The 12,157-nt window shown below is 50.5% G+C and overlaps 1 protein-coding gene across 1 annotated transcript; it reads left to right on the top strand.

The window, feature by feature from the left end:
• Positions 1–1,726: 1,726 nt before the first annotated feature.
• Positions 1,727–11,297, top strand: stambpl1 (STAM binding protein-like 1). Its single transcript, XM_072464189.1, has 12 exons — positions 1,727–2,080; positions 2,816–2,872; positions 4,228–4,445; positions 4,765–4,843; positions 5,188–5,286; positions 5,996–6,475; positions 6,610–6,754; positions 7,752–7,888; positions 8,191–8,316; positions 10,609–10,721; positions 10,860–10,959; positions 11,037–11,297. Exons 2-12 carry the CDS (start codon positions 2,843–2,845, stop codon positions 11,091–11,093), a joined length of 1,584 nt encoding a protein of 527 aa, XP_072320290.1. The 5' UTR covers positions 1,727–2,080; positions 2,816–2,842; the 3' UTR covers positions 11,094–11,297.
• The last annotated feature ends 860 nt before the right edge of the window (positions 11,298–12,157 follow it).

A 12,157-nucleotide genomic window follows, 5' to 3' on the forward strand; every position in this document is an offset into this window, starting at 1 on the left:
CTAAACCAGGACTAAATCAGGACTAAACCAGGACTAAAGCAGGACTAAACCAGGACTAAATCAGGACTAAATCAGGACTAAAGCAGGACTAAACCAGGACTAAATCAGGACTAAACCAGGACTAAAGCAGGACTAAACCAGGACTAAATCAGGACTAAACCAGGACTAAACCAGGACTAAACCAGGTCTAAACCAGGACTAAACCAGGACTAAATCAGGACTAAACCAGGACTAAAGCAGGACTAAAGCAGGACTAAACCAGGACTAAATCAGGACTAAAGCAGGACTAAAGCAGGACTAAATCAGGACTAAAGCAGGACTAAACCAGGACTAAATCAGGACTAAACCAGGACTAAAGCAGGACTAAACCAGGACTAAACCAGGACTAAAGCAGGACTAAACCAGGACTAAAGCAGGACTAAACCAGGACTAAACCAGGACTAAAGCAGGACTAAACCAGGACTAAAGCAGGACTAAACCAGGACTAAAGCAGGACTAAAGCAGGACTAAAGCAGGACTAAAGCAGGTCTTGCTCAGACGTGACTCTGGGCTTGTTCGTCGTTTAAACTGTGGATGTTTTTGTGAATAATCAGATTTCTTTGTGGGTAAAACAAACAGCAGCTGCAGAGGCACAAAACGCTTCTGTCGCCAAAACATTTCCTCGCTCCAAATAAAGCAACAGTTTGGAACTTTCCATCTCATTATTATACGTTGACTCTTTATTTAAACTACAACATGACGTCACAGATTTTAGATCCATGTTTGAGCTCGTGTCCCACAGAAGCTGTCCGTGAGTGAGCCTGTGCTGCCCCCTGGTGGACACGCCGTGAGTGAGCCTGTGCTGCCCCCTGGTGGACACGCCGTGAGTGAGCCTGTGCTGCCCCCTGGTGGACACGCCGTGAGTGAGCCTGTGCTGCCCCCTGGTGGACACGCCGTGAGTGAGCCTGTGCTGCCCCCTGGTGGACACGCCGTGAGTGAGCCTGTGCTGCCCCCTGGTGGACACGCCGTGAGTGAGCCTGTGCTGCCCCCTGGTGGACACGCCGTGAGTGAGCCTTTGCTGCCCCCTGGTGGACACGCCGTGAGTGAGCCTGTGCTGCCCCCTGGTGGACACATCGTGAGTGAGCCTTTGCTGCCCCCTGGTGGACACGCCGTGAGTGAGCCTGTGCTGCCCCCTGGTGGACACGCCGTGAGTGAGCCTGTGCTGCCCCCTGGTGGACACGCGCACACTTCAGCTGTAGTTCTCTAAGCGTCCTTCAGAGGGCGCTGACACATCAGAGCTTCAAACACATTTAACACTGGATTTTACTGCATTTACTGCGTATTTACCTCACATTATGACACACTTACTTTTACTGGACAGGAATGTTGACACTTTTATCTACAGAAATATTACACACTTTAACACATGGGCATGTCCTGTTTGATCAGGTTTATTAACATCAGTATTATTTTTATTGCTCAAGATCCATGTTTGTGAATGAATTAATACAAATAAAATGAATAAAGATTAAATAAAGATTATAATCTTTGAGAATCGTGGTCACGCACAGCACATAAATAATTTAACTCACGGCAAACAGCAGATTTATTATAAATAAATTAAAGTTTTATTTAAGTTTAAGAGTTATTATTCAGAACATTCTGCCAAAACAATGTTCCAATTGTGTTTCAATGTGAATGAAAACACAAAACACTGATTTGGCTTTGCGCATGCGCTCTGATCTCCTCCGCAGCAGAGTGAAGCGTCTGTGTGGAGACGATCTGTGCTTCTCTTCATCATCATCTTCAAACCTGCTCCGGGACTAAACAGGTCTGAACCGGGACTAAACCTGGACCGGGCTCTGACCCAAACCTCCGGAGCGGACACCGAGCCACGGACAGAGCCGCAGCCGGGAAACAGGCGCTTCAGCCCGGGCACATCAGCGCGTGAGACCGCTCCGTGACGCGGAGGTTTTGTGTGATCCGCAGCCGGAGACAACGCGCCTCTGCCGGGCTGTGGAGCCGCATGAGGCCGCGGACGCAGCTGGAGAGTCTGGAGCTCGGGCCGGGGCGCGTCAGCTGAGTTCCCGGTGAGTTCCCGGTGAGTTCCCGGTGCTTCTGTCACATGAGCTTTTGTTTTATCTTTATTCTAAAATTGTGCAAAGTGCTCTTCTCTCTCAAACCGTCAAGCTAAATACGTTTAAGCTTTTATGATTTATTATTTTCACTCTTTTTTTTAATTTGATTTAAAAAAATCTATTGCGCCTTTATTATTTTTTCACCAAACTCCTAAAAAAAATGCTTGAAATTTACGCCACAGAAGTTTGAGCGTCTCTGTTGATTGTGTGAGTTTATTGGTTGATAATGTAATATTGTTGTATTTGAAGAACTTTCCTCGAAAGCCGAACTGGTGACAATATAATTCATAACCAAAATACTGCAATCATATTCAAAACAGACGCGCGCTGACGTCACTGTAGCGAAGTAGGTGTTTTGTGAACGAAGTCTGACGCGTGCGTAAAACAGTGGCGTTTGTAAAGTGTAATTATGGCAAAGCAGCGCTTCTCAGAGTGTGGCGCGGGTCCCTCTGGCGCACAGTGGGAGGTCTGTGGTTCTGTCCCCGCTCAAACCTGACTCTGAACCCTGACCCGGAATCCTGACCCGGTCCAACCTGAAGCGCCACATTCCTCTGCACTTTCACTAAGAGCAGGAGCGCGGCCAATCAGAGCGCGGCCAATCAGAGCGCGGCCAATCAGAGCGCGGCCAATCAGAGCGCGGCCAATCAGAGCGCGGCTGTAAACGGCGTTGATCTGATCTTCTGTTTGTGTTTTTACAGTGAAACATGATGTGAAACTGAGTCAAGATGGAGCAGGAAATCTCCCTCCTCTCTCTGGTAAGTCAGATGCCCTCCCCGTGTGTGTCAGATGCCCTCCCCGTGTGTGTCAGATGCCCTCCCCGTGTGTGTCAGATGCCCTCCCCGTGTGTGTCAGATGCCCTCCCTGTGTGTGTCAGATGTCCTCCCTCCCTGTGTGTGTCAGATGCCCTCCCTGTGTGTGTCAGATGCCCTCCCTGTGTGTGTCAGATGCCCTCCCTGTGTGTGTCAGATGCCCTCCCCGTGTGTGTCAGATGCCCTCCCTGTGTGTGTCAGATGTCCTCCCTCCCTGTGTGTGTCAGATGCCCTCCCTGTGTGTGTCAGATGCCCTCCCTGTGTGTGTCAGATGCCCTCCCTGTGTGTGTCAGATGCCCTCCCTGTGTGTGTCAGATGCCCTCCCCGTGTGTGTCAGATGCCCTCCCCGTGTGTGTCAGATGTCCTCCCTCCCTGTGTGTGTCAGATGCCCTCCCTGTGTGTGTCAGATGCCCTCCCTGTGTGTGTCAGATGCCCTCCCTGTGTGTGTCAGATGCCCTCCCTGTGTGTGTCAGATGCCCTCCCTGTGTGTGTCAGATGCCCTCCCTGTGTGTGTCAGATGAAGCCTCGTCCTGAATAAAAACATGAATGAAACAGAGAGTGTTTTATCTGTGGCTCCTGAGACACAAACGCTTCATTCAGGACCAGGACCAGGACCCAAGACCAGTTCTTCTGATGTTCTCCTGGTGTTCTCCTGATGTTCTCCTGCTGTTCTCCTGCTGTTCTCCTGATGTTCTCCTGATGTTCTCCTGCTGTTCTCCTGCTGTTCTCCTGATGTTCTCCTGCTGTTCTCCTGATGTTCTCCTGATGTTCTCCTGCTGTTCTCCTGATGTTCTCCTGATGTTCTCCTGCTGTTCTCCTGATGTTCTCCTGCTGTTCTCCTGGTGTTCTCCTGCTGTTCTCCTGGTGTTCTCCTGCTGTTCTCCTGCTGTTCTCCTGCTGTTCTCCTGCTGTTCTCCTGGTGTTCTCCTGGTGTTCTCCTGATGTTCTCCTGCTGTTCTCCTGATGTTCTCCTGCTGTTCTCCTGGTGTTCTCCTGCTGTTCTCCTGGTGTTCTCCTGATGTTCTCCTGCTGTTCTCCTGCTGTTCTCCTGCTGTTCTCCTGATGTTCTCCTGCTGTTCTCCTGCTGTTCTCCTGCTGTTCTCCTGCTGTTCTCCTGATGTTCTCCTGATGTTCTCCTGCTGTTCTCCTGATGTTCTCCTGCTGTTCTCCTGCTGTTCTCCTGGTGTTCTCCTGATGTTCTCCTGATGTTCTCCTGCTGTTCTCCTGCTGTTCTCCTGGTGTTCTCCTGATGTTCTCCTGCTGTTCTCCTGATGTTCTCCTGATGTTCTCCTGTTCTCCAGAGGAAGCTGGCAGCAGAACCTCAGTACACGGACGTGTCGCTCTCTCCTCTGGAGCGAGTTCGAGCGCTGGGGAAACTGGGTCGGGCGGTGCAGGTGGAGCAGCAGCTCTCTCCAGAGCTCTACCTCCGCTCTGGGCTGGAGATGGAGCGCGTGGCCTCGTCGTACCATCAGGACGGACGCTTGGAGAACGCTTACGTTCTCTACAACAAGTTCATCACGTGAGAACCACAGTCCCACTGACCACAGGGTCTGAGGTTCAGTCCCTCTGACCAGACTTTAACGTCACATTAAAACGTGTGTGTCTGTGTGTGTGTGTGTGTGTTTGTATGTGTGTCTGTGTGTGTGTGTGTGTGTCTGTGTGTGTGTGTGTGTGTCTGTATGTGTGTCTGTGTGTGTGTGTCTGTGTGTGTGTGTGTGTTTGTGTGTCTGTGTGTGTGTGTGTGTGTGTGTGTTTGTTTGTGTGTGTGTCTGTTTGTGTGAGTGTGTGTGTCTGTGTCTGTGTCTGTGTGTGTTTCATTCTGGTTTGTTGTGTTGCAGTTTGTTCGTGGAGAAACTCCCTCTTCACAGAGATTATCACGAGTGCAGCTCCAGCCCAGAGAAAGTGTTCATCATGAAGGTAACAGCTGAGGCGACCAATCACAGCACAGCACGCAGCAGACACACACACAGTGACGTTTCGGTCGAGCTCCGTGACGTTTCGGTCGAGCTCCGTGACGTTTCGGTCGAGCTCCGTGACGTTTCGGTCGAGCTCCGTGACATTTTCGGTCGAGCTCCGTGACGTTTCGGTCGAGCTCCGTGACGTTTCGGTCGAGCTCCGTGACGTTTCGGTCGAGCTCCGTGACGTTTCGGTCGAGCTCCGTGACGTTTCGGTCGAGCTCCGTGACGTTTCGGTCGAGCTCCGTGACGTTTCGGTCGAGCTCTGACGTCCTGGTTTGGTCTGAACTGGTGTTTTTGTGGCAGAAACTTCAGGACGTGGCGTTTCCTCGACGAGACGAGCTGAAGAAGAGACTGGAGGAGAAGTACAGCCACGAGTACTCAGAGTACCTCAGGACCAACGAGGTATCCGAGTACCTCAGGACCAACGAGGTACAACACTCCTGCCTTTTACATTCCATCCTTTGGCTGAATGTGCCAAAAGAATTTGTTTGTGCGACAGAGAAGAACCAGTGATGAACAATAAACCTGACCCTGACATATATATATATATATATATATATATATATATATATATATATATATATATATATATATATATATATATATATATATATATATATATATATATATATATATATATATATATATATATATATATATATATATATATATATACAATATGTGTATATATATATATATATATATATATATATATATATATACAATATGTGTATATATATATATATATATATATATATATATATATATATATATATATATATATATATATATATATATATATATATATATATATATATATATATATATATATATATATATATATATATACAATATGTGTATATATATATATATATATATATATATATATATATACAATATGTGTATATATATATATATATATATATATATACAATATGTGTATATATATATATATATATATACAATATGTGTATATATATATATATATATATATAATTACATGTTTTGCGGGCCGGATTATAAAGACAAACGTGCCGTATATGGCCCGCGGGCCGTAGTTTGCCCACCCCTGCTACAGAGACCTAGAAGCTCTGTGTCTGTGACTCCTCAGAGCCAATCAGCAGCAGAGGGGCGGGGTCAGCAGCTGCAGCGAGCTGTCTTATTGGCCCAGGACCCCAGCGGAACAGCTCTCCTACTGGCCGATGCCTCGTTGGGGCGGGGCCAGTGGTTGGAGCAGGAGCGGCGCCGCGTCGACGACTTGAGGCGACGACAGATTGAGTCCGAACAGTTTGAACGGTTTGAAGAGCAACTGAAGAGGCAAGAGCGGGCCAATCAGAGAGAAGAACAGCAGGAGCGGGCCAATCAGAGAGAAGAACAGCAGGAGCGGGCCAATCAGAGAGAAGAACAGCAGGAGCGGGCCAATCAGAGAGAAGAACAGCAGGAGCGGGCCAATCAGAGAGAAGAACAGCAGGAGCGGGCCAATCAGAGAGAAGAACAGCAGGAGCGGGCCAATCAGAGAGAAGAACAGCAGGAGCGGGCCAATCAGAGGGAGGGACAGCAGGAGCGGGCCAATCAGAGAGCGGAACAGCAGGTATGTGACCAATCAGAGAGCAGAACAGCAGGAGCGGGCCAATCAGAGAGCAGAACAGCAGGTATGTGACCAATCGGAGAGGAACGGCAGGACATGATTTGACACATTTCTGCACTGTCCTGCTTGTCCTGCAGGTGGCGCTCAAAGTGTCTGATGTGACGGACAGATCATGTGTGTCCCAGCAGCCAATCAAAGCCAGCGAACAATTTCAGGGGGCGGAGCCTAACAGGACCAGAGCAACCCCCATCCAATCAGCGGCTGCGCTGGCTGCAGTGTTCTGTGAGTCATGCCTTTTAAACACCATCGTCTCATATGGTTCTGAACAGGAGGAGGGACCAAGCACAACCCTGTCTCACCCCTCTGTCCAAAGTCTCATCAGATAATCTATTTTACATTTGGTTAGCGCTTTAAATAAGGCTAACAGTCCAGAGCTAACAGTCCAGAGCTAACAGTCCAGAGCTAACAGTCCAGAGCTAACAGTCCAGAGCTAACAGTCCAGAGCTAACAGTCCAGAGCTAACAGTCCAGAGCTAACAGTCCAGAGCTAACAGTCCAGGGCTAACAGTCCAAGGCTAACAGTCCAAGGCTAACAGTCCAAGGCTAACAGTCCAAAGCTAACAGTCCAAAGCTAACAGTCCAAAGCTAACAGTCCAAGGCTAACAGTCCAAGGCTAACAGTCCAAGGCTAACAGTCCAAGGCTAACAGTCCAAAGCTAACAGTCCAAAGCTAACAGTCCAAGGCTAACAGTCCAAGGCTAACAGTCCAAGGCTAACAGTCCAAGGCTAACAGTCCAAAGCTAACAGTCCAAAGCTAACAGTCCAAAGCTAACAGTCCAAGGCTAACAGTCCAAAGCTAACAGTCCAAAGCTAACAGTCCAAAGCTAACAGTCAGGCCAGACTTATTATTTGAGCTTTGTTTTGTGACTCCCCAAAGATTTATTGTTTTTTAATATTTTGATTTCACTTTGAATTTCAGTATCAGCTCCTCATTTTTAGTTCTGTTCTTTGGTCACAGCGCGTTTCATTAGAGGATCTTTGTTTTTAGCATGTTTAGCTTCAGCAGCTTTAGTTTGTTCTGTAAAACATTTAGTTTTTTCTGCCTTTGTTTCTTTTGGCGACAGCCATAACTCTGCCCCTTAAACCTGCTTTAGCTGCATCCCAGAGAATGGGAGGAGCATCCCAGAGAATGGGAGGAGCATCCCAGAGAATGGGAGGAGACTGGTCAGCGGACTGGTCAGTACCGGTCAGCGGACTCATTGCTGGTGTTTGTTTCCTCAGCTCAGCTCCTGGACGGTCTGAGGCCGGTGGTTCTTCCCAGAGACTTGACCCTGAGGTTTCTACGTTTGGCCGAGTCCAACACGAGCCGAGGCCTGGAGACCTGCGGAGTGCTGTGTGGCCGCCTGAGGCCCGGCCCAGTCCAGGTGAGGCCCGGCCCAGTCCAGGTGAGGCCCGGCCCAGTCCAGGTGAGGCCCGGCCCAGTCCAGGTGAGGCCCGGTCCAGTCCAGGTGAGGCCCGGTCCAGTCCAGGTGAGGCCCGGCCCAGTCCAGGTGAGGCCCGGCCCAGTCCAGGTGAGGCCCGGTCCAGTCCAGGTGAGGCCCGGTCCAGTCCAGGTCCAGTCCAGGTCCAGTCCCAGTGCTGATTCTGACCTGGTCTAGTCCTGGGTTCAGACTGGGCGGAGCATCTGATTGTTCTCCCTGTGTTCCAGGCGGGGGAGGAGCTGGTGGTTTCTCACGTCGTCGTCCCGAAGCAAACGTCGGGTCCAGACTTCTGTGACATGGAGAACGTGGAGGAACTGTTCAGCTTCCAAGACCAACACAACCTCCTGACGCTGGGATGGATCCACGTGAGGGAGGGCATCTGACACGGGGAGGGCATCTGACACGGGGAGGGCATCTGACACGGGGAGGGCATCTGACACGGGGAGGGCATCTGACACGGGGAGGGCACCTGACACGGGGAGGGCATCTGACACGGGGAGGGCATCTGACACGGGGAGGGCACCTGACACGGGGAGGGCATCTGACACGGGGAGGGCACCTGACACGGGGAGGGCATCTGACACAGGGAGGGCATCTGACACGGGGAGGGCATCTGACACGGGGAGGGCCCCTGACACGGGGAGGGCACCTGACACGGGGAGGGCATCTGACACAGGGAGGGCACCTGACACGGGGAGGGCCCCTGACACGGGGAGGGCACCTGACACGGGGAGGGCACCTGACACGGGGAGGGCATCTGACACGGGGAGGGCATCTGACACAGGGAGGGCATCTGACTCGGGGAGGGCACCTGACACGGGGAGGGCATCTGACACGGGGAGGGCATCTGACACGGGGAGGGCATCTGACACGGGGAGGGCACCTGACACGGGGAGGGCACCTGACACGGGGAGGGCATCTGACACGGGGAGGGCCCCTGACACGGGGAGGGCACCTGACACGGGGAGGGCATCTGACACAGGGAGGGCACCTGACACGGGGAGGGCACCTGACACGGGGAGGGCACCTGACACAGGGAGGGCATCTGACACGGGGAGGGCACCTGACACAGGGAGGGCATCTGACACGGGGAGGGCATCTGACACGGGGAGGGCATCTGACACAGGGAGGGCACCTGACACGGGGAGGGCACCTGACACAGGGAGGGCATCTGACACGGGGAGGGCATCTGACACAGGGAGGGCATCTGACACGGGGAGGGCACCTGACACGGGGAGGGCACCTGACACGGGGAGGGCATCTGACACGGGGAGGGCACCTGACACGGGGAGGGCACCTGACACAGGGAGGGCATCTGACACGGGGAGGGCATCTGACACGGGGAGGGCACCTGACACGGGGAGGGCACCTGACACGGGGAGGGCATCTGACACGGGGAGGGCATCTGACACGGGGAGGGCATCTGACACGGGGAGGGCACCTGACACGGGGAGGGCATCTGTAGTAGTGTTTTATGGTAAAAAAGAGGGAGAAGGAAAAGAAGGCGTCCCGACCCAATAATGGTGGTGTTTTGGTGCTTTTACTCCCACACGTCCTTCACACTTTTGGTCTGAGTCACGTCTCCATGACGACGGCGCAGGATACGGTCTCCACGGCGACGGAGCAGGTGTTTCTGCAGATCTGGTGCTTCTGTCACTCACTGCAGAGATCCCAGGGTGAAGCTTTAGTCCTGAGTCTTCTGTCTTTATAGAAAAGACAAAAAAACACACAAGACCTTTTTCAGAGAGTGAAGGAAGTCTCATCCAGACCTGGTTTAGTCCTGGTTCAGACCTGGTTTAGTCCTGGTTCAGACCTGGTTTAGTCCTAGTTCAGACCTGGTTCAGACCTGGTTTAGTCCTGGTTCAGACCTGGTTCAGACCTGGTTTAGTCCTGGTTTAGACCTGGTTCAGACCTGGTTTCGACCTGGTTTAGACTTGGTCTAGACCTGGTTTAGTCCTGGTTTAGTCCTGGTTCAGACCTGGTTTCGACCTGGTTTAGACTTGGTCTAGACCTGGTTTAGTCCTGGTTTAGTCCTGGTTTAGACCTGGTTTAGTCCTGGTTTAGACCTGGTTTAGTCCTGGTTTAGTCCTGGTTTAGTCCTGGTTTCGACCTGGTTTAGACTTGGTCTAGACCTGGTTTAGTCCTGGTTTAGTCCTGGTTTAGACCTGGTTTAGTCCTGGTTTAGACCTGGTTTAGTCCTGGTTTAGTCCTGGTTTAGTCCTGGTTTAGACCTGGTTTAGACCTGGTTTAGACCTGGTTTAGACCTGGTTTAGTCCTGGTTTAGACCTGGTTTAGTCCTGGTTTAGTCCTGGTTCAGACCTGGTTTAGTCCTGGTTCAGACCTGGTTCAGACCTGGTTTAGTCCTGGTTTAGACCTGGTTCAGACCTGGTTTAGTCCTGGTTCAGACCTGGTTCAGACCTGGTTCAGACCTGGTTTAGTCCTGGTTTAGACCTGGTTTCGACCTGGTTTAGACTTGGTCTAGACCTGGTTTAGTCCTGGTTTAGTCCTGGTTTAGACCTGGTTTAGTCCTGGTTTAGACCTGGTTTAGACCTGGTTTAGACCTGGTTTAGACCTGGTTTAGTCCTGGTTTAGACCTGGTTTAGACCTTGTTTAGTCCTGGTTTAGACCTGGTTTAGACCTGGTTTCTCCTCTTTCAGACTCATCCCACACAGACGGCCTTCCTCTCGTCCGTCGACCTTCACACTCACTGTTCGTTTCAGCTCATGCTCCCAGAGGCCATCGCTGTGGTGTGTGCGCCCAAACACAACGAGTGAGTACCCCAAACCCCGAGTACCCCAAACCCCGAGTACCCCAAACCCCGAGTACCCCAAACCCCCGAGTACCCCAAAGGAGGCGGCGGCAATAGTAGTAGTAGTAGTAAAAGTACTTTTCCTGTTGTATCTTGCAGTTGCGGCGTGTTCAGACTCACTGGCTCAGGGATCTCTGAAGTGTCTCGATGTCGTCTCAAAGGTTTCCACCCTCATTCCAGAGACCCACCCCTTTTCTCTGTGAGTGTTACTGTGGGCGGGGCTTTAATAGACCACATGACTGTAACTGATGAATGTCTTTCCTCGCTCTTTCTCAGGTGTGTAAACATGTGCTTCTGAGAGACTCTGCTGTGATGCTGTTAGACCTCAGGTGACAAACAGGGGGCGCTCTCTGTCGGACCTGGACTGGACTGGACTGGACCTGGACCTGGACCGGACTGGACCGGCTGAAGGATTAAAGTGTCCAGTCTCTGTGAGTGCACTGCCTCGGGGGAAACAGCAGGTGGTGCTGTGTTTACATGAGCCTTTGTCTGTGTTTGTGATTTTGTGAGATTTTAATAAAGATTTGACTCTTTGAATTCTGAAGTGTTTTGAATTTAATATTTATTAATGTATTTGAACGAGGACAATTTGCATTAACGTTTATGTTTCAAGAACAATGATAACCACCAGGGGGCTCAGAGGGTAAAGCCAGGACTTCTGTGCAGGAGGTGGGGGACAGAAAGGTCCTGGCTAAACTCACATCTATGCTGGACCATGAGTGTCGCCCCCTGCAGGACACTCTGTCCCCTGCAGGACACTCTGTCCATGTGCCATACTGACATACCCATGTGCAATACTGACATAATCATGTGCAATACTGACATACCCATGTGCAATACTGACATACCCATGTGCAATACTGTCATACCGTGTGCAATACTGTCATACCCGTGTGCAATGCTGTCATACCATGTGCAATACTGTCATACCATGTGCAATACTGTCATACCCATGTGCAATACTGTCATAATCATGTGCAATACTGACATACCCATGTGCAATACTGACATACCCATGTGAAATACTGTCATACCCATGTGCAATACTGACATAATCATGTGCAATACTGACATACCCATGTGCAATACTGACATAACCATGTGAAATACCGTCATACTGTGTGCAATACTGTCATACCCGTGTGCAATGCTGTCATACCCATGTGGAATACTGACATACCCATGTGGGTATGCTGTCATACCCATGTGAAATACTGTCATACCCATGTGCAATACTGACATATCCATGTGCAATACTGACATACCCATGTGCCATACTGACATACCCATGTGCAATACTGTCATAATCATGTGCAATACTGTCATACCCATGTGCAATACTGTCATACCATGTGCAATACTGACAGAATCATGTGCAATGCTGTCATACCCATGTG

This window comes from Eucyclogobius newberryi, unplaced genomic scaffold (genome assembly GCF_026437365.1).
Source record: "Eucyclogobius newberryi isolate DKJ021-1_F unplaced genomic scaffold, fEucNew1.0.hap1 SCAF_406, whole genome shotgun sequence".
Taxonomy (NCBI): Eukaryota; Metazoa; Chordata; class Actinopteri; order Gobiiformes; family Gobiidae; genus Eucyclogobius; species Eucyclogobius newberryi.

Excerpts from the sequence above, each read along its gene's own strand:
- stambpl1 (XM_072464189.1), top strand. The coding sequence starts at position 2,843 with ATGGAGCAGGAAATCTCCCTCCTCTCTCTG. Across the intron at positions 2,873-4,227 it reads AAATCTCCCTCCTCTCTCTG|AGGAAGCTGGCAGCAGAACC; the intron begins GTAAGTCAGATG and ends CCTGTTCTCCAG. Across the intron at positions 8,317-10,608 it reads TGACGCTGGGATGGATCCAC|ACTCATCCCACACAGACGGC; the intron begins GTGAGGGAGGGC and ends CTCCTCTTTCAG.